The 22,338-nt window shown below is 49.6% G+C and overlaps 1 protein-coding gene across 1 annotated transcript in view; it reads right to left on the reverse strand.

Annotated features, from left to right (window-relative positions):
• Positions 1 to 2,760: 2,760 nt before the first annotated feature.
• The window catches only part of OLFM2 (olfactomedin 2), a 319,482-nt gene continuing 299,904 nt past the window's right edge, over positions 2,761 to 22,338 (reverse strand). The window contains exon 6 of the mRNA XM_015410209.1: positions 2,761 to 3,735. Within this exon, the coding sequence (XP_015265695.1) occupies positions 3,058 to 3,735 (678 nt within the window). The 3' untranslated portion in view covers positions 2,761 to 3,057. The remainder of the gene's footprint in view (positions 3,736 to 22,338) is intronic.

A 22,338-nucleotide genomic window follows, 5' to 3' on the forward strand; every position in this document is an offset into this window, starting at 1 on the left:
CGAGCAAGGGAACCTTTACCTTTACCTTTAATAAACACACGCGTTTAGGGGTTATGTTTGAAACGCTGACATTTTCACTCTCAAGACCCGTTCTCTGACATCGTTGGGGCCGCTTTGCACTTTATGCATTGATTGACCCACTTTTTGCAAGGGAAGGTCTCTGTGATGGAGAACTGTGGTCACAGACTGATGAAAGGTGCTGGGTGTTCAGTGGGATGTGAGACACCAGTGTACTGGGCTCACACTTCACAGTTTTAGTCTGCGTGCTTGAAAAACCCAAAGGTTAGGTGTGAAAAAAGTGATGCTTAGGTGGGCTCCGAGTTTCAATTTTCAGGTCAGAAGGGTGCCATTTTTTTTTTCATTTCAGCACTAAACAATTTGTTCTGGTGTGATGTTAACTTTGTGGATAGAGAACAGGAGGTATCTAGCCAGTTTCTGCAGATATACATTTAATGCCATGAAGTTGCAGCCAACTTATGGCAACCCCAGTAAAGGGGGGAAGAAGAGGAGGAGGAGGAGGAGGAGGAGGAGGAGGAGGAGGAGATGATGATGATGATGATGATAACAGCGTTCCGTGCGCCTTGGTGTTTAGTCATGCCGGCCACATGACCACGGAAACGTCTTCGGACAGCGCTGGCTCTTCGGCTTTGAAACGGAGATGAGCACTGCAACCCTAGAGTCAGATTCAACTGGCTTTTGAGCAAGGGAAACCTTTACCTTTACTTTACATATGAGGGGGCAGCATACTTATCTGGGGAGTACTGGAAGGTATCTTTGCCCAGCATATGGCAAAACCTGGAACTGGAGCTTTAGGACATTGAGTAGGGCAGTTGGCTTCTGGCTAGAAGGGGAAGGAGAGATCTTACAGTTGTCATGAAAGAATATAATGGAACCAGTAGCAGATACAGATGGAACACTATGCCTGGGCCAGTGATGCTCTGTATTCTTGGTGCTTGGGGGGCAACGGTGGGACTGGATGGGCCATTGGTCTGATCCAAGGTGGCTTCTCTTGTGCTTTCTTATGACTAGGCTTCTCCAAGGGGCAGGGCTGATACTTAGCAGTTCAGCTGAGTTCACAGCAAACATGGGGTTGCCTGCCCCCTTTCATCTTCTGCCCCCTTTCCCTACATGGCCTCATAGAAACATAAGAGAAGCCAATGCTGGACCAGGCCAATGGCCCGCCCAGTCCGACACTCTGTCACACCGTGGCCAAAAATACCAGGTGCCATCAGGAGGTCCACCAGTGGGGCCAGGACACTTGCTTTTGTAAGCAGAGAAGGGATGTGGACAAAAGAAACATGGGGGAAACCATAGTTAAGGAATCTCCAGCTGTTGGATTAGTGTTTTTCGTGCAAGGGGTTTTAGAAGATGAGTAGAGTGGCCATGCTGGATCAGTCCGGATCCACCTAGTCCACCACCTTGTTTTCACCGGTGGCCAGGCAGATGCCACACAGGCAGGGCCAATGGGCAAGGTGGTCCCTGACTCCAAAGATATCCAGCTGGCCTCTGCCGCATGACATCTGTGCCCTGTCTGACCTATTAAAGCCTTGCAGGGCATGTAAGGCAGAGACACTCTGCCGGGCCTTTGGCTGAGGCCAGCGATGGTTCCTTGCATCTGCCCTCCTCCCCCCAAACTGAATGCTTGATATGCCATTTTGTTCTTAAAAACGTTTTCAAATATTTTACGTCTGAATGTCTTAATACTGAACTTTAATGGTTCCAATTGGCTTTGATAACGTATGTTATTATTTTGTTGTAAACCGCCCTGAGCCCCACATGTAAGTGGGGAAGGGTGGTCAAGAAATCGAATGAAATAAATAAATGGATTTAAAAAAACAGTCCCTCCCGACCAATGTTCCCTCTAAGCTGTGGAATCTTGTGAGCAAAAATTCTACTCTGTCAGCTACTGGCATGAAATATGTGAGCGAGCGATTTGGCTACTGCATAAATTAGTTGGCTCTGGAGTCATCCTTCCTGAGCAAAGACTAAAATCTGTGAGCTGGAGGCTGAAAAAATGTGAGCTAGCTCACACTAACTCAGCTTAGAGGGAACACTGCTCCCGACTGCTCCCCAGCGTCTGACGACCAGATGCAATCTGCTTTTGAATTTATGTCCCATTCAGCCCTCCTGGCTACGAGACCTAAGCCTATACATCTTCCCAACCACCTTTTAAAGCCCTCCAAGACGGTGGCGAGCAACACGTCTTGTGGCAGTGAGTTCCACAAGTCAACCGCTTTAAAAAAGGATATCGTCTCTCTCACCTGTTCCTTCCCCCCTCTGTTGGTCTGCCAGTCTCCCTGCCACAGCTATAGTGAGCAGAACTTCCAGTCTACCATAAATCAAGCTGTAGCATCCCCTGCTTCACTGGCAGTTTCACAAGGGACACATCAGACCTCTAGGTTTCGATACGATAACCTTCGGAGCATTAGTACACATAGAAATATGTGTGGAGTGTGGGATATTTTTTTGGCAGACAAGCTGGCTATGCAATGGAGCATTCCCATGCTAATGCTGCTGGCTTATGGTGAATCAGACCACTGATTGAGGTCAGGGTTGTCTACTGAGACTGTTAGCGGCTCCAGGGTCTTGAGTAGGGGTCTTTACTCACCTCCTATCTGACCCTTTTATCTGGAGATGCTGGGGACTGAACCGGGGACCAAGTGCTCTACCACTGAGCCACAGCCCCTCCCCATTCACGGAACCAAGAAGGGCCCAAACGTTGTCCAACCTCAACGAGATCGTCTTTATTTGCCACCGGTAATTAAACAAAAATAAAATCAATACAAAAATAAAAAATAGCCCCGCCCCCAAAGAAGCCCCAAACCAGATCCATGCGTCATCAACCACAGAAGAGAGAGAAAAAAGAGAGAGGCGGAAGAGAAAGAGAGAGGGTCTCTCTCTCTCTCTCTGTTTTATTATGTAGAAATAACGGCATCACGGAATTGTTCCCAGGCCACCGAGTTTGCAGGCCACAGTGCCCCCGACCCCACCCGCAGGATAAGAGAGAAAATGAACAAAAGGACAACCGAGAGAGTTCAGGCCTCTTAGCTCACAGGATTATAACTCCCCCGATGTCTTTATGACGTGGAAGAGAGTCACGTTGTAGATGACCTGGTGGCCATTGTTCCAGGTGTAGAGGACTCTCTCCCGGGGGTTATAGTCCAACATCGATATGTGGGAATACTGATTGTGGAAGGGAATATCCGTGTACTCGTAGCTAGAAGTGTTTGTGTAGTAGGCAAAATAGATCTTAGCCCCAGCCAGGTGAGAATTGGTCACATAGAGGGTCCCACAAATGATGAAGGACTCGCCGGCGCTCCGCTTGGGGTAGCCGGTATCCCAGCTACGGAGGATCTCCAGCGTGATGGGGTCCATCCTGCTGACCACAATGTTGCCGGCATTCTGGTTGGTGGTGTAGACGGCCCACAGCCCGTTCTCGTCCACCATGAAGTCGATGTCGGAGAAGCCGCCCCAGGAGTACGGGAAGGTGTTGTTGTAACCGGCGGCATTTAGGCTGCGCTGCACGACGACGCTCCGCGAGCGGAAGTGGTATTTCACCACAATGTTGCTCTGGTATTTGTTGTAGTAGAGGGAGCCATTGTAGACCACGTGGCCCGTGCCGGCCCAAGGGTGAGGCAGGAGGTGCTGGACAAAGTTCTGGCCCGTGATGAAGTCGTTCAGGGTACGGTACTCGAGGACGCGGCGTCCCTTGTAGTAACCATCCATGTACCAGACCTGAGGGACGACAAGAGGGACGTGAGGATGAGCTCTCATGAGTAGATTCCACCTTCCTCTTAGGGAAGTCACAGAAACTGAAACAGCAGTGCCCTCCCCCCAATATTTTGGTGCGAGAGGCAGAAAACCCAAATGATGCCTACCCCAGAGTAAAAAATGACCAAATTAAGGACCAGACAAGTCTTTAATTGGCATCTAAAACACTGGCAACCCTGACCTAGATGGTCCAAAATGCAGGGCCTGTGAAACGGAGCTGTTTCGCCAGGTATTCGGTTGAGGCGATGGACATCCAATTACTTTTCCTCCCCCGATATTTTTTTTTAAATTATACTGATACATATAAAACAAACAAACATACAAACATTTATGGGGGGAATGAATATGGGGGGAATGCTTAGGTGCCTATCTGTCTGACCAACTCTTAGTAAGGCATGTTAGATGGTTTTGTTGAAGAAGGCCTTTGGGTATGTCCAATGGCAGTTAGTTTTTTTTATCATTGATCGTACAGTTGCCAATCTCCAGGTGGGGCCTGGGATCTCCTGGAATTGCAACGGATCTCCAGACTACAGAGATCAGCTCCCCTGGAGTAAAATGACGGCTCTGGAAGGTGGACTCTGTGTCATTATACTCAACATTATACTCCCCTCCCCAAACCCTGCCCTCCCCATAATCTCCAGGAATTTCCTGACATGCAGTTGGCAACCCTATTGATACGCCATGTGACAATGATCCCCACAACAAGAGCAGAATTTGATCTGTTCATGGTAGACTGATTTATTATTGGTCTTTTCCCCCTGCCCCAGCAGTGTTTTGGGATCTGCCTTGGACTCCCTTTGGAGGTGGAAAGGTAGGCTCGAAGTGTAAATATAGAAATAAGTAGGCTGCAGTCAGAAACTTACTAATGAATATCCACCCCTGGGCAGGAACGCACAGGAACGGAGTTCCGGCTGGCTCCGAAGTTGGCCACACCCAGCAGAAACTCATTAGCATAATAGGCCACACCCAACAGCAGAAACTCATTAGGATTGGCTACAATTAGGGGTGTGTGGCCTAACATGCAAAAAGCCCTGGGTTTTGACAACAAACGGTAAAGAGAATAAGAAGCAAAAGGTGGGTGTGGCTGGATGACCACACGTCTGGTAACATGGGGGTGTGGCCTAATATGCGAATGAGGTGTGCTGTCAGGGTGTGGCCTAATATGCTAATGAGTTCCTGCTGTTGGGTATGGCCTATTATGCTTATGAGTTCCTGCTGGGCTTTTTCTACAAAAAAAGCCCTGGCCATTAGGAAACACTGGGGAAAGTTTTATGCCTGACCAGCAGAAGAAAGTTTGAGTCCAGTGACACCTTTAAGACCAACAAAGTTTTATTCGAAGTGTAAGGTTCTGCATGCAAAGCTTTGCACAGGAAACCTTACACTTTGAATTAAACGTTGTTGGTCTTAAAGGTGCCACTGGACTCAAACTTTCTGCTGCTGCTTCAGACCAACATGGCTAACTCACCTGAATATCTGACCAACGTTAGTTTTTAACATTCAGGAGCAGGAGGGAATCCATCAGGAACACCCAGCTATGCAGCGTATGGCTTTACTCTTGACACTTCAGATTGACTCATTTTCCTCCCTATATAGACTTTACTATTAAAATCAGGCAGTTGAATCTGCTCCCCCCACTCAGTAACGACGACCAGAAAGTTTCCATTTCCTTATCACGGAGAAGAGCTTTATAGAAATACGTCTCTGAAACCGAGGCAGTAAAGATCTGCTCAAACACTGCGAAATGATTGTCATCGAGTGGGTGAGCAGATCCACCTTATTTTATTTGCCGCACCCTTTCAGCAAGGAAAATATTGAAGGCTGGTGGGAATAATCCAGCACCAATCCAGTTGATGTGAACTACTAGCAACACCCACTGAAACCAACAGAAGGAGTTAGTCATGACTGACTCGTCCCATCATTTTCAAGTGGGCATACTGCAGTGGTGGGAGTGTCAGGTGGCATCTGGGAAACATAGGTTCTAGACCCCCCCCCCTCTGCCTCAAGGTACGTTGGAAGCCTAATCTCCCGCACAGGACTGTTGTAAGAATAAAGTAGGGCACAGGGAACCTCATACGCCGGGGGTCCCCGACATGATGGCTGTGGGTGCCATAGCACCCTCTGACAACTTTTCAGGTGCCCACCAAGTGTTTTTAGACAGTGGGTGGGGCCAGCTGGAGCTTTTTGCCCAGCAAAGCTTCTGATCGGCCACTGGAGATTTGATTGGCTGTGCTGGTTTTGAAAAACATTGCTTCGGCAGCAGTTACCAGCATAGCGCAAGGATCTTCACTGTGTGACTGAAGGTATGTTGCAGAAGCAATTTTGTAACTGGCTCCACCTCCTGCAGCAGCCATGTTGTGACTGGCTCCACCTCCTGTGGCAGCCATTTTGTATCAGCCATTTTGTGACTGCGCCCACCGTGCTGTATCAGAACGCCAAAGGTGCCTATATGCTCAAAAAAGGTTGGGGACCCCAACACACACCACCCTGAGTTCCTAGGTGGAAGAGCACAAGAAAGAAAGAAAAAGAAGATATTGGATTCATACCCCTCCCTCCCTTCACTCAGAGTCTCAGAGCAGCTTACAGTCTCCCTTCCTCTCCCCACAACAGACACCCTGTGAGAAAGGTGGAGCTGAGAGAGCTCTTTCAAGGACCGCTCTTGAGAGAACAGCTCTGAGAGGACTTGTGACTGACCCAAGGTCACACCAGCAGCTGCATGTGGAGGAGTGGGGAACCAAACCCGGTTCCCACAGATTAGATTCCATGCTCTTAACCACTACACCAAACTGGCTCTTAAATGTATAGATAGATCGCCTTGGTTGACTATGGCTGGATTTAGGTATTTAGATATTTTTACTCCACTTTTTTACCAACGGGGACCCAAGAGGCTTACAAAACCATTCCTCTCTCCCCGTGGTATCCTCACACCAGCCACTCTGTCAGGTGGGTTAGGCAGAGAGAGGATGGCTGTCCCAAGGTGATTTAGCGAGTTTCCATGGCAGGAGTGGGAATTTGAACTTGGGTCTTTCAAATCCTGGGTCTCGCACCCTTAACTACCACACCCTGCTGGATTTAGGGACAGTCTTTTTTTCCTACACAGCAGCATTATTGTCTTATTTGTGGATATTTCGTAACCACCTCCCTTTTAGCCATAAGGATTCTTTGAGGCTGAACACAGTAACCTCTCGAAAGCACCATAGGACTGTTACTTTTTAAACCTGTGCAGGAATTGTGCCCATGGTTGCATGGTCTACTCTTGTTGTAGGTCCCCCCTGGCCATGGGTAGAGGATGGGGCGAGGACAGGGTTGCCAGATCCAGGTTGGGAAACTCCTGGAGATTTGGGGATGGAGCCTGGGGAGGACAGGCAACTCAGTGGGGCCCAATGCCATACAGTCCACCCTCCAAAGCAGCCATTTTTCTCCAGGGGAACTGATCTCTGTAGTTTGGAGATGAGCTGTAATTCTAGGGGATCTCCAGGTCCCACCTGGAGGCTGGCATCCCTATCTTGAAAATAGGGGATCGCCTTGAGTCAAAACACAGGTTCATCTTCCTCAGTTTTTGTTGGATATTGTAACTCTGCATGCAGGAGGATCTGGGAGGGAAAGGGTTAAGAGAATTCTCTCACTGGGTTAGACTGGGCAGTTGGCCACGCCCTCTCATTGGTTAGATGTTGAGAAGGCTGCTGCTTGCTCTCCAGTTTCATCTTATATGGGACCTCTCTTCTTCTTCTCTCTCTTACCTGGAACCAGAGCTGTATGGTGGCCCCGGTCACACGGCAAAGTTGTCGTGGGAGAGGCACAGATGGTGGGCAGATTATCCAGGCGCGATCACACCCCAACATCTGGGAAGTGGAGCGCACCCATGGCTTACCGCCGACAATGCAAGTTAAACTATAGTACCTCCAAGGTACTAGTAAACGTTTGCCACAGGCTGCCTCCAGACGTCCGTGGTGTGATCACGCCGGAGCGCGGCATTCCCCTCCGGTCCCTCGTTTACCCGCCGGTGCCAAGAGAAGGACCTGTGGTGTGCCACCAGCGCATCTGATTGCGTAATCACGCATCAAACTGCGCCGGGGCAATTATCCACGCCTCCCCCCCATGATATCCCGCCCGTGTGACCCGGGCCCTAGTGAACCTTTCTGAAGTCAATCTGTTTACAATGGGGAATTTCACATTACCCAGTTTCACCTGGTTTCAAGCCGGTAATGATCCGTTTTGAAGTGAACCGGTACAGGACTGCCATTTCACAGAGGGCTTTCCCATACCGAAAATGAGCCGGATCAGAAGTGGTTTGCCATTTCAGACTGCACCGCTTTTTCCCTGCAATTTTTCACTCGTGCGGGCGATCTCCGGCTTTTTTTGGGGGGGGGGGACGTTCGCTTTATAGTGCTATAGCGCTATAGCACTATAACAAAACACTCCAGGCATTCCAACAGGGTTGATCTAATGCTATTCCGTTATAGCGTTATAGTGCTATAACGCTATAAAGTGAACGTTCAAAAAAAAAAAAAGCCGGAGATTGCCCGCATGGGCGAAAAACGGTGGGAAAAAGCGCATCAGAACTGGGAGAGGGAACTGAAGACTACTTGGAAGCGGTTGACAGGTATAACGCTTCAGTCCCATTTCCTAAATGGGACAGAAGCGTTTCTGTTTGAAATGGCAAATATATTCCGGAAGGGAACCAGCTCTCAAACGGGTTCTGTCTGAAATGACAGACCAGAAACCATTTGGGAACCGTTCCTCTTCCGGAATATATCGTCTGTCTGAAATTCCCCATTATGTTAGATGTCCCTAAATGAATACGTCACGTAAGATGTGCTTGCTTCTCTTTTTGTAAGTCAAATTTCTTTCTCTTGTTACCACTGGAGTCAGATCATCTTTGTCATTTGTTTAAACAGCCTTTTCCCCTTAACTGGGAATACATGGAGGATCGGGGATTCTGCAAAAAGCTTCCGTGCTTCCAAGGCAAATGATATATATTTTTTTACATTTAACTCAATAGTTGTGCCTGCTCACACGGGCAGCAGATCTCCGCCGTTTCCAACAGAGGGCTTTCTAACCTTGCTACCTGCATGCAAAGCACGAGCTTTACCTCTGAGCTCTGTCCCCCTTCCCACCCCTTGTGGGATTTATCTTGTTTATTTACTATGCTCTGTTTAAGATTTATGTGCTCTGAGCTTCTGGGGCTAGGAAAGGTTATAAATGTGGATAATCATCCACAACGTGTGTCTTCTTTAATTCCCCACATGCTTATGCGCTGCAGCCTGCGCTTCATGCTCCCAGTTCCTCCAGAGTCTCACCACTCAGCAAGGATAGCCTTTGCTCAGTTGGAATTGCAATCAGTGAGGCTGGCCCTTGGAAGTCCTCACGGTAGGCTGGCTGCGCATGATACTGAATGAGGAGGAAGCAAGACCTTTTCAGAAGAGCAGACCAAAGTATGGGTGGGGGGAAAGAGACAGACTATGGAAAATGGGAAGTAGAATCACAGAATCCCAGAGCTGGAAGGGGCCATGGAGGCCATCCAGTCCAACCCCCTGCTCAGTGCAGGATCAGCCTAGAGCACCCCTGACTAGTGTTTGTCCAGCCGCTGCTTCAGGACTGCCAGGGAGGGTTTTTTCCTAATATCCAGCCAGTACCTTCCTGCCCTTAATTTAAACCCACAATTACAACTCCTGTCCTCTGCTGCCCACAGGACCAGCTCCCTGCCTGCCCTCCTCTAAGCGACAGCCCTTCAGATACTTCAAGAGAGCCATCATGTTCCCCCTCAACCTCCTCTTCTCCAGACTGAACGTTCCCAAGTCCCTCAGCCTTTCCTCATAGCGCTTGGTCTCCAGGCCCCCTGATCATCCTCGTCGCTCTCTTCTGCACACGCTCCATTCTGTCTACATCCTTTTGGAAGTGAGGCCTCCAGAACTGCACACAATACTCCAGGTGCGGCCTGACCAATGCAGTGTACAGCACTGGTAGCTGCAGCATGATTGGAAAGCCATCTTGGAAGATTTGCCTAAGTGAGACGTTCCCAACCTTTATGATACTGGTGATCCACAAGTCCAAACTGGGTATGGTGACCCATCCAGGGCTGGCCCACGGTTTTTGGGCACCCTAGGCAAACTATGCCCTTAAGAACATAAGAGAGGCCAATGTTGGATCAGGCCAAAGGCCCATCCAGTCCAACACTCTGTGTCACACAGTGGCCAGAAATACCAGGTGCCATCAGGAGGTCCAGCAGTGGGGCCAGGACATTAGAAGCCCTCCCACTGTTGACCCACCCCCCCAAGCACCAAGAAGACAGAGCATCACTTGCCCCAGAGCCCCTATCTATACCTTGTGGCTAATAGCCACTGATGGACCTCTGCTCCATATGCTTATCTAATTCCCTATTGAAGCCGTCCATGCTTGTAGCCGCCACCACTTCCTGTGGCAGTGAATTCCACGTGTTAATCACTCTTTGGGTGAAGAAGACCCTACCTGCTCTATCCCATGCATAATCTTAGAAACCTCGATCATGTCACCCCTCAGTCGTCGTTTCTCCAAGCTAAAGAGCCCTAAGCGCTTTAACCTTTCCTCATAGGGAAAGTGTTCCAACCCTTTTATCATTCGAGTTGCCCTTTTCTGCACTTTTTCCAAAGCTATAATATCCTTTTTAAGGTGTGGTGACCAGAACTGCACACAGTATTCCAAATGAGGTCGCACCATTGATTTATATAGGGGCATTATGATATTGGCTGATCTGTTTTCAATATCCTTCCTAATAATTCCCAGCATAGCATTGCCCCTTTTTTTATTGCAGTCACACACTGTCTCGACATTTTCAGTGAGTTATCTACTACGACTCCAAGATCTCTCTCTTGCTCAGTCTCTGCCAGTTCAGACCCCATCAACGTGTATTTATATTTAGGATTTTTGGCTCCAATGTGCATCACATTGCACTTGGCCACATTGAACCCCATTTGCCATGTTGATGCCCACTCGCCCATCCTTGACAGATCCCTTTTCCTCACTGGTTTTCACCACCCTGAACAACTTTGTGTCATCCGCAAATTTAGCCACTTCACTGCTTACTCCCAACTCCAAATCATTAATGAACAAGTTGAAAAGCAGTGGGCCACGTACTGATCCCTGTGGTACCCCACTGCTTGGCACCCATCTAGTTCAGCATTCCGATTTCTGCGGTGGCCAACCAGATGTCTTTGAGAAACCAACAAAGGGCGCACCAAGGGCACAGTTGCCCCCACTATGAACCCCAAGCAAGTGGCATTCTGACATACACGGCCTTCTCATATGGAGGTCAAATCCCTGCCTTTGACCGCCCTCTCCTTCTCCATCACTCTGTATCTAATCCCCCCTAAGATTCTCACTCACTCTAGTGACCATCATTTTGCTTGATCAACATGTCTATGTAGGGAAGAAAAAAAAAATCAAGATACTGTTTCCAGAATCAGATCTTGGTTTCCAAGATACAAAAGAGAGCGATGGGAAGGGCCAGGGGTGGCCATTAGGGAGGGCCGGCCCATGACCCACTTGCAGAGGCTTAGTGACTTTGGGGTCCTGACTCACAGGCTGGGAAAGACTGGTCTAAGTAACATTACAGAATCCTCGAATCCCAGAGTTGGAAGAGGCCATGCAGGCCTTCTAGTCCAACCCCCTGGCTCAATGCGGGATCAGCCTAGAGCATCCCTGACAAGGGTTTGTCCAGACGCTGCTTCAAGACGGCCAGTAAGGGGGAACTCACCACCTCCCTAGGCAGCTGATTCCACTGTCAAACAACTCTTACTGTCAAAATGTTTTTCCTAATTTTCAGCCGGCACCTTCCCACCCTTCATTTAAACCCATTATTGTGAGTCCTATCGTGACAGCCTTTCTAATACTTCAGGAGAGCAATTGTGTCCTCCCTCAACCTCCTCTTCTCCGGCCAGAACATTCCCAGGTCCCTCAGCCTTTCCTCATAGGGCTTGGTCTCCAGGCCCCCAATCCTCCTCCTCGCTCTCCTCTGCACCTGCTCCATTCTGTCCACATCCTTTTTGAAGTGAGGCCTCCAGAACTGCACACAATACTCCAGGTGCAGCCTGACCAAGACAGCATACAACCTTTATGAGTTGCAATTTAGGTCTGCAGAAGTTGCCAGATCACCCCCAAATCACTTGCCCACCCACTTACATAAAGAATTCATCTGCATCGCTCCAATGACTTGAGAGGGAGAAGGGGGGGAAAGGAGCCAACTTTCTTCCAGTTTACAGACCCCCCCAAAAAAACCCCACCCTTTGGATCAAAGCTGCCTGCTGGCTTGCAGAATCTTTTCTGGTAGAAGTCCAGCCGAACAGCTGTTTACAAGCCTGTCTTACCTGCTGACCTTCTAGGCCACTGAAGAAAAACGTAGCCAATTTTCAAAGGGGGGCTTTCATCTGTAAGCGTTTTCAAATTGCAAAGGAATGTCAGAAGTTTGAGAGCAGATCAATACAGCTCCGGGCAATGAAACAGATCAGAAAAACATCCCTTGCCAATGTTGTATCTAGACCGCCCGTAGACCTAGATGTGAGATCATTAGTGGGGGAAACTGATCTGCGGGTTCCAGGATTGGGCCCAAGCAACCTGGTGTTTTTCACAATTATTTTGGCATTGCCAACACACACACCCCTTTCAGTTTTCACTGATTTTTTTTTTTTTAGTTTGGTGTAGTAGTTAAGTGTGAGGACTCTAATCTCGGAAAACCGGGTTTGATTCCTCACTCCTCCACTTGCGGCTGCTGGATGACCTTGGGCAAGCCATAGTTCTGTCAGAGCTGTTCTCTCTAGGACAGTTCTCAAAAGAGCTCTCTCAGTCCCACCTACCTACCTCACAGGGTGTCTGTTGTGGGGAGGGAAAGGGAAAGGAGTTTGTAAGCCACTCTGAGACTCTGAGTGAAGGGTGGGGTATAAATCCAATCTCCTCCTCCTCCTCTTCTTCTTCTTCTTCCCTACTTGCTCAGTTCTGTTGCCCACATTTACTGTCATTCTGACTTGCCCTCAATTATGCATTTGCATTTATTTATTTATTTATTTATTTCCCACTCTTCTCCCCGGTTGGGACTCAAAGAGGCTTTTAGGACATCGTTCTGCCCTCCTCCATTTTCTCAAAACAACAGCCCTGTGAGGTAGGCCAGGCTGAGAAACTGTGGCGGGCCCAAGGGTACCCAGAGAGCTTCCATGGCATAAGTGGGGATTCGAATCCGGGTCACCCCAGGCACCACTCAGTCCATTACACCACACTGGCTCTCCAGTCACCCCACAGCCAAAGCCGAGTTGCGGCACAGCACTGTGATGGCATCCCGTAGGCAATTCTTAACCAGATGAGATTATAAAGGTCATCTAGGGAAGCAGCAGCAGCAACCAGGAATGGTGGCATAGAGGTTAGAGTTCCAAGCTAGGAATGAAAAGACCCAGGTTCAAATCCCTACTCAGCCAGGATGCTCATCGGGCCAAGTATTTTCTTTCAGTCTAATCTACCTCATAGGGTTGTTAGATCAAGATGGGTAGCCTTGTTAGTCTGTCTGCAGCAGTAGAAAAGAGCAAGAGTCCAGGAGCACCTTGTAGACAAACAAAATATGTGGCAGGGGAGGAGCTTTTGTGAGTCACTGCTCAGTTCTTCAGATACCAGGTTGTTGTGAGGGTAAAATGGATGATGGGCAAATCATATATGCCACCGACCGCTCCTTGGAGGATAAGCAGAATAAAAATCTGACAAAAGGAGGAAAAGGGCACCGTATTCCAGAGGGGTACAAGAATAGGCTTGGAATAAGACCAATACCCTCACTATTTAAGGACCTGGAAGAGAAAATCTGGCCCTGACCTGGATAGTAATACATTCAAATGTGTAAGTTCAGATACATAAAGATAGAAGATGACAACGACGAGACGGTGGTCTCCGGAATGCGATGCCGTTTCGACAAACGTGGTCTTCTAACCAAGAGTCTATAAGTTGATGATGTATGAAAAATTGCACTTCAATGGAAAAGCTGCCCAATTCACATGGAGTTCAATAGTGTCACCTATTTCATTGCATAAGTGATGGAGAAGAACATCTCTGAAACAGAATAAAGGCTAGTCTCATCTTGTAAGATCTATTTGGATGGGAGACCACCAAGGAAGTCCAAGGTTGGTACACAGAGGCAGGCAATGGCTCACCACCTCTGAACATCTCTGGTTTCGAAAACCTGTAAGTCAGCTGTGATTTGACGGTGAGGAGAGAGAGAGAGAGAGAGAGAGAGAGAGAGAGAGAGAGAGAGAGAGAGAGGGTGGGGGGGGGGCGCGGGGGGGGAGAGAGAGAGAGAGAGAGAGAGAGAGAGAGACTCTGTGCCGTGCTGAAGTGGCTCCCTTGTGTATAGTAACAGGAATGGAAGCTGGGGGTGCAGTGCTATTCAATATACCAGTCCCCCCCCCCAAGGAAAGAGCAGGCACAAAAGGAGACAAATTGCTCTCTGCTCTTGCAGCAAGCACCTTCTGCAGAGAGTAAATGGAACACAGGTCAGACTGCAGTGAAACCAAATTGCATGCTGTCCGGACAGTGGAAGATCAAGCAGCCTCGAGCAGAGCCCGTAATGAGAAAGAATGAAGGACAAGGTCTCCGTATTTTCCAGAGCTTCCCTGAGCGATTATGCTTGAGACTGGCACACGGCAGAAGTGGGAGCGTCCTGCTTTATTAACGGGGGTTTGGGGGCGACTGGCGGTACCCTGCATTGCTCCGGATGGCATAGTCTCATTCCAGGTGGGCAGTAAATGATTGGCAGAAGGGGATGCCTGCCTGGGCACCTGACCAATGGGGAGGATTCCCACCTTTCAGGAAAAGGAAACGACAGTTCTGAAATAATCAGCCCACAAAGGTAGGGCAAGGCCAACAGGGGGAAAATGCTGGAATGAGGACAGAGAGGATGAGGATGAGACCTTTGTAGAAGGTGCTGGACATGACCAGATGCAAAAGAAGAGGAGTCCATGGTCCTATATGTGAACACATGATGCTGTCTTAGTCCATCCAGGTCAGCATTGTCTACTCAGATTGGCAGCTGCTCTCCAGGGTCTCAGGTAAAAGGCCTTCCACCTTGACTACCACATCTTTTTAACTGGAGATGCCAGGGATTGAACCCGGGACCTTCTGCATGCCAAGCAGAGGCTCTTCCACTGAGCTAAAGTTCCAAGCCTACTGTTTGGTCGGTGTGCAGAAGAAACATTTGGGCAAGTGCAGCTGGTCACTTGGTGGTGGTGGTGGTGGTGGAAAGTCCCATTGCGTCTCAGTCGACTTACAGCGACCCCGTACGGTTTTCAAGGCAAGAGACGAACCTGAGGTGGGTCCCCCTTGCCAGCCTCTGTGTAGCGACCCCGGACTTCCTTGGTGGTCCCTAACCAGCATTGACCCTGCTTAGCTTCCAGAATCCAACAAGATCATGCTAGCCTGGGCTATCCGGGAAGGGTGCTGGTCCCTTAGGGGTGAGAAAAAACTCCGCAAGGCTAATGTGATGAAAATGCCGCACTCAGGTCAAAGCCCGAGCCAGCATGTAAGTCGTTAAAACCTCCGCTCTTCATTGGGGTGAGAAGGTTGACCGGAACCCTGGTAGCTGGGTGGAGTTCTGTACCTACACGTCATAAAGTCACAGCAGACTTATGGTGACCCCAGCAAGGACTTTCAAGGCAACTGAGAAGCAGGGTTGGTTTGCCGTAGTCTTCCTGGTGGTGGCCCACCCAAGGACAAAACCCTGCTTAACTTCCAAGATCTGACGGGATCAGGCTATATTGTGCCACCTCCCCTCTCTGGCAGATGGACTCAGGAGCAATATAAAACATACGCAGCTAACGTGGTATAGGAGTTAGAGTGTCAGACTCCTATTTGGGAAACCCGGGTTGAATCTCTCCACTCTGTCATGGGTGACCTTGAGACAGTCAGGCATTTGCAGCCTAATCTACTCGTTCAGGTAGTGAAGGGTGGGGTATAAACCCTCCTCCTCCTCCTCCTCCTGCTGTGGGTTCCTTCCTGCCCCGCACACCTCCCCTACAAATATCCCCTACCCCTCAGCTTCTGCTGAGAAACGCAAGCTTGGGGAAACGTGACCAAGGAAATGTGCAGTTCCACATTCCACTCCTGGCGCAGCCAAGCCCCGCCATTAGCATGCTCCTCTTGCCATCCCGGGCCAGATGCTGGATTCAGTCCCTCTCCGCCATTCGCCTCAAACGTCTGCAAAGCAGACAGGAGGCCCTGGGTGTATAAACTTTGCCAGAGGCTCCTTCACTCACTGCCTGACACTGAGGCTCTGCCAAGCAGTCCCCCCCCCCTCGGAGGTCTCCGGCATCCTCTTCCCTTTTTATTCTCCTTTAAACAATTAAGCCCGTTTGATGCAGCAGCTGACATCTCCCCGCCTCGGATTAGCCATGTTTGGTGCCCGATGCCTCTCTCTCTCTCTCTCTCTCCCCCCCCCCAAAGCTCAAGGCTACCTTTTGAAGTTTAAAAATATAATTCATTCCCAGAAAGAGAGAGAGAGAGAGGAAGGGGAGGGGGAGAGGAAGGCCAACTCATCGTGTGAAAGAAGGCCATGCGCCTTCCAAGGCTCTCCAGAGTCAAACAAACAGGAATGAAGACATTGTAAAAATGCGCACGGCCAGGAGTCGCCCAGCTGAACAGGATGACGTTGAAGGGGATGGAAGGAAAGAGAAAGCCAGGCACGTTGCTTGGAGGAAAGGTGGGATCAAAAGGTACTAGATTGCGGGTGCCCAGTGTGGTGCCCAGGGCTATTTTTTGGGCAGAAACGCACAGGAACGGAGTTCCGGCTGGCTCCCGAGTTGGCCACGCCCAGCAGGAACTTATTAGCATAATAGCCCACACCCAACAGCAGAAACTCATTAGGATTGGCTACATTAGGGGTGTGTGGCCTAACATGCACAGGAGTTCCTGCTACGAAAAAAGCCCAGGGTTTTGACCACAAACAAGGTCAACAGAATAAGAAGCAAAAGGTGGGTGTGGCTGGATGACCACGCTTCTGGTAACATGGGGGTGTGGCCTAATATGCCAATGAGCTGTGCTGTCAGGGGTGTGGCCTAATAGGCTAATTAGTTTCTGCTTTTGGGTGTGGCCTATTATGCTAATGAGTTCCTACTGGGCTTTTTCTACAAAAAAAGCCCTGGTGGTGCCTGTGGGTGCCACGGCACCTGCCTACACCTTTCCTGGTGCCCACCAAGTGTTTTTAGAAAGCGAGCGGGGCCAGGTGGGGCTTTTGCCCAGCAAGGCTTCAGACTAGCCACTGGGCATTTGATTGGCTGTGCAGATTTTTTAAAGCGTTGCTTAGACAGCAGCTTTCACTACAAACAAGGATCTCCGTGGTGTGACCGGAGGCGAACTGTGGCGGCAGCAGTGTTTCCTCTAAGCTGAGTGAGTGTGAGTTAGCTCACAGTTTTTTTAGCCTCCGGCTCACAGATTTTCGTCTTTGCTCAGGAAGGATGGCTCCAGAGCAAACTAATTTATGCAGCAGCCAAATCGCTCGCTCCCAACTTTAATGCCAGTAGCTCACAAAGCAGAATTTTTGCCCACAAGACTCCACAGCTTAGAGGGAGCATTGGGCAGCAGCCATTTTATGGCTGGCTCCGCCTCCTGTGGCAGCCATTTTGTGTAAGCCCATTTTTGTGACTGAGCCCACCATTATGTGTCAGAATTGCAAAGGTGCTGGCAGACCCAAAAAGGTTGGAAATCCCTGTACTAGACAGACAGATGAGAGATAGATAGATAGATAGATAGATAGATAGTTCAAAAGCAATTTTTTTCTTTTTTTGCAAACCGGTCAGCAGCATCTGCACCATGAGAAATAGTAGTACTGCATTGCTCAGCGCTACTCAGGCCTCATCTGAAGTTCTGTGTCCAAGTCTGGGCCCCACAACTTTAAGAAAAGTGTAGTCAAATTCAAAAGGATTCAGAAGTGGGCAACGCAGACGGTTGGGCGTCAGTCAAACAAAATATAAGAACCTTGGGAGACAAGTTCTCCAGAGGCCAGGTCTACCTCCGCTGTTTCCAAAGAGCGGTAGACCAGCAGCCAGATCTACCTCCAATGTTTCCAAACGGCAGTAGACCAGAGGCCAGGTCTACCTCCTCCTGTTTCCAGAGGGCAGCAGACAGTGGGGTTCTACCTCCACTGTTATCAAAGGATGGTAGACCAGAGGCCAGGTCTACCTCCACTGTTTCCAAAGGGTGGTAGACCAGCAGCCAGATCTACCTCCAATGTTTCCAAAGGGCAGTAGACCAGAGGTCAAGTCTAACTCCACTGTTTCCAAAGGGTGGTAGACCAGCAGCCAGATCTACCTCCAATGTTTCCAAAGGGCAGTAGACCAGAGGTGAAGTTAGGGTTGCCAGTTATGGGTTGGAATATACCCGGAGACTTTGGGGGTGGATCCAGGAGAGGGTGGGGTTTGGGGAGGGGAGGGGCCTCAGCACAATACAATGCCAAAGAGTCCACCCTCCAAAGCAGCCATTTTCTCCAGGGGACCTGATCTCTGTCAGCTGGAGATCAGTTGTAAAAGTGGGAGATCCCCAGGCCCCACCTGGAGGCTGGCAACTCTAGGTAAAGTCTTCCTCTATTCTTTTCAAAAGATGGTGGACCAGCAGCCAGATCCACTTCTGATGTTTCCAAAGGGCAAGTGACCAGAGGCCAGGTCTAACTCCTGCTGTTTCCAGAGGGCAGTAGACAGTGGAGTTCTGCCTCCACTGTTTCCGGTGGATAGTATAAAAGACTGAGAGGAGACATGATTGTGCTCTGCAAACAGTCACCGGACTCTTGCGTGTTCTCTGTTGCTCTGCTGGGTAAGACTAGATCTAAGGAGAAGTTACAGGAAGACAGATCATAGGAGAACATCAGGAGAAACTTCCTAATAGTAAGACCAGTTCATCAATGGAACCCATAATCTAGGAGGTGGGTTGGCTTTCTGTCAGGGCACCCATCTGTTGGGAATGTTCTCCCTTTGGATTTCCTGCATTGAGCCATCGATCGGACTATGTAGCTTATAAATTCTGTTCCAGCTCAAGAACTCTATAATTTATCCACAGTTCTCTAACAGGACTGCAGTTGCAAGTGACTGAGGTTATCTGCTCCCTAGAGTCACCTGACCCATAGTCTATGCCACATGAAAACACAGATGGAAGAACCACAGATTTCAGTAACAGCCTACACATAGAAAACTAGGGAGAAGATGTACCTAGGATCCTCCTTCCTGACATGCTGGCTTTCTGCTAGCAGGGAGCTTTTGATGGGGACAGAGTTCCAATGGGAAACTCTTGGCTTGCATTCTGACGTACTCCCAGATTTAGAAGATTGGAGGTGTGACTTTTCTAATACAGGGAACGGCTCTTAGTGGATCAGAGGGCCATTAGCTCAGTGGGGCCATGGCTCAGTGGCAGAGCCAGCAGAAAGCCCCAAATCCAATCCCCAGCCTCTCCAGTTGAAAGGACTACTAGTTGGAGACATGAAAGACCTCTTTCTGGGACCCTGGAGAGCTGCTGCTGGTCTGAGTAGACAATACTGACTAGGGGTGTGCAACCCCCCCCCCATATTTTTCAGGTTCAGGTATATTGAACCCCAAAATATAAGTATTCCCCAATATTCCCAAATCCCAAAACCAGTATGGTATTCGGAGTTGGGAAATATTCAGGTTTGCTGAATTTTTCGGTTCCATTATACCCTATGGGGACCATTATAGTAAATTGTTCCCATAGGCTATAATGGAGAATTTATCCAGGGGTATCTGGGGCTCTGGGTGGGCTGATTTTTGAGGTAGAGGCACAAAATGTGCAATGTAGCTGCTGGTGCCTCTCCTCAACCCCCTCCCCAAGTCTCAAAAAGATTGGACCAGGGCCCCCCAAAGAAAGTGCCCCATCCTCCACTGTTTTCAATGGAGGGGGGAAAGGCATTTAAAGGGCTTGCAGTCCCTTTAATGTCTCCTTCAAGCTGAGAGCACACTCCGAAGGCATTTAAAGGGACTGAGAGCCCTTGAAATATCCTTTAACTGTGGCTATCTGGTGTTCCCCATTTTTGGATAGCCGGATAAGTGGGACACTGGCTAACCAGCTAAATAAATACCCCCCCCCCCATAATACAAATAAGGTATTTCCCAGATTTTTTTTGGGGGGGGGGCTGGTTTATGCTGAACGCACACCCCCTAATACCGACCTTGATGGACCAATGGTCTGTCTTGGTATAAGGCAGTTTCATGTGTTCATGTACATGTTCCATATGGTCAAACAGGCTGGTATTTAATGAGCCCCTGCTTGCCCTGTAGAATCAGAAAAGTGGGCTCTCCATTGGGTTTCCAATTGCCAGGTGGCATCTGGAGATCTCCTGCTATTATAGTTGATCTCCAGATGACCAGGATCAGTTCCCTTGGGGAAAAGGGCTGCTTTGGGAAGGTGGACTCCACGGCATTGCACCATGCTGAGGTCCCTCCCCTCCCCAAACCCCGCCCTCCCAGGCTCCACCCCCCCAAATCTCCAGGTATCTACCAAACCAGAGCTGGCAACCAGAGCTCTCCAGTCTAGTTCCGTTGCCTCTCACCCTTCAGCGGGAAACACGAAGGTGATCTATAACGTCTACACCAGCACACATTTATCCAGGGTTTTCTGCCATCCACATTTCTTCTCCCTATCTTTCCCGTCAGCTTTCTCTTGCCAAAAGAAGCTAAACTGCAGAGAGTGAGTAAACATCCCCCCCACACACACAACCTTTCCAGATGATTTACGCTTGTTTTATTAAATGTTTTCTCTCCTTTAATTTACTGAGTTAAAACACATTTTCGGCTCTTTTTCTGCTGATCAAACGCCCGAGTAGTTTTTAATAACCGAAGAAGCGTCTGCGATAGCAAGGAGGCGGGCAAGATTGATTTCACACTTGGAGGATGATCAGACAAAGTTCCCTTCTTTGGTCTGTTTTGGACAGCGGGGGGGGGGGGAAGGGGGGGGGGAGAGCCTCTTTAAGTCCTTTTCCGCTCCGTAAATCCGCAAGCAGGAACAGCAGTCGGCGCGAGCCACACCTGGAAGCAATGTTCCCTCTAAGCTGTGGAGTTGTGTGAGCAAAAATTCTACTTTGTGGGCTACTGGCATTAAAGTTGTGAGCGAGCGACTTGGCTACTGCATAAATTAGTTGGCTCTGGAGCCCTCCTTCCTGAGCGGAGACAAAAATGTGTGAGCCAGAGGCTAAAAAACTGTGAGCTAGCTCACACTAACTCTGCTTAGAGGGAACACTGCCTGGAAGTCTGCAGAACCACGTCTGGGGGAAGCTCAGAAGAGCTTGAGACAAACTGTTTTGTGCTTGCAGATCTCAGCCCTGGTTCTAGTGATGCCAGACCCCCCTGGTGGGGGTGGGGGTCCCCTGCTGCCTGGCCCCATCTCTCTGCCACTGATCAGCTGGCCTGCAGGGGGGATTTACCCCCCCCCCCAAAGAAGGAACACCCAACATTTCAGCGACATGCCTACATGACCCGGAAGTGACATAGGCACGTTGGGGAGACACTCTGGTTCTTGGGCAAAAACTCTTCTATGATGGAAGCAAATTCTACCATAGAGTTTTTGCCTCAAAACCAGAGTGTCACCCCAGTAGGGTTGCCAAATTTGAAAAATATACCTGCGGGGGAGCGTCTTGCCGGTCCGGGAGCTGTCAGTGTATGCGCGCGCCGCCAGAGCATCACCGGAAGTGACGTCATACGCTGGGCGGGGCGACGGCATTTGAGGGGAAAACTCTTTGTTTCCCCCTCAAATGGCGTCGCCCCGCCCCCAGCGTGCAACGTCACTTCCAGTGACGCGCACGCCGGGGCGGGGTTCCCCCCGGGCCCCGATTCCCCGGCGTTGGGGAACGGGACCTACGGGGCGGGGGATTTCCGCCCTACCGGGGGAGTTGGCAGCCCTACACCCCAGTGTTTCTTTCAGGTCACACTGGAAGTCACATGGGCACGTCGCTGAAATGTGGAATGAAACTCCCTGCTCCCAGTAAGCCCGCCCCTCATCCCCCACCGGCTGCCTGGAGGGACCTGGCAATCCTGCCTGGTTCACACAGGAGCTTTTGGATGAGGCCTCATTCACACTTACAAGAGAATGAGGTGGGAAGGAGATAACAGAGCCCCTGGGGTGGTAGAACAGACTGCAGAGCACAGGTGGTGGTGGACTCTGTTATGTATTGAGCCTAAGCCTTTCCTCTAGCTGTACCTAGAATGGGCTGAGCTTGCTTCTCTAGAACAATAGCTTGCCTGGATCCAGGAACTAACCTATAGGTAAGCAGTGTAATGTAAATAGCCTATCACTGGGAGAGTGTGTGTGTGTGTGTGTGTGTGTGTGTGTGTGTGTTGGGTGCGGTGTTTTGCATGCGTATAAGCTGGGCTCCAGTCTTGCTAGCTTTGCCTTGTAGTTTGCTGAAATCACTGAATAAATCTGAGCTGATCACGGCAATGTGTCCAGAACCCAGTATTTAGCAGACTCCATCTTTGAACATTCCTTGGCACATAACACCCTGTAGACAGGAAACTAGCACAGCTGGGAGAAAACTTCTACCCCCCCTGCCTTTGCTTGCTGTGCAGGTTTCCTATT

This window comes from Gekko japonicus, unplaced genomic scaffold, assembly GCF_001447785.1.
Source record: "Gekko japonicus isolate JY-2015 unplaced genomic scaffold, Gekko_japonicus_V1.1 scaffold945, whole genome shotgun sequence".
Classification (NCBI taxonomy): domain Eukaryota; kingdom Metazoa; phylum Chordata; class Lepidosauria; order Squamata; family Gekkonidae; genus Gekko; species Gekko japonicus.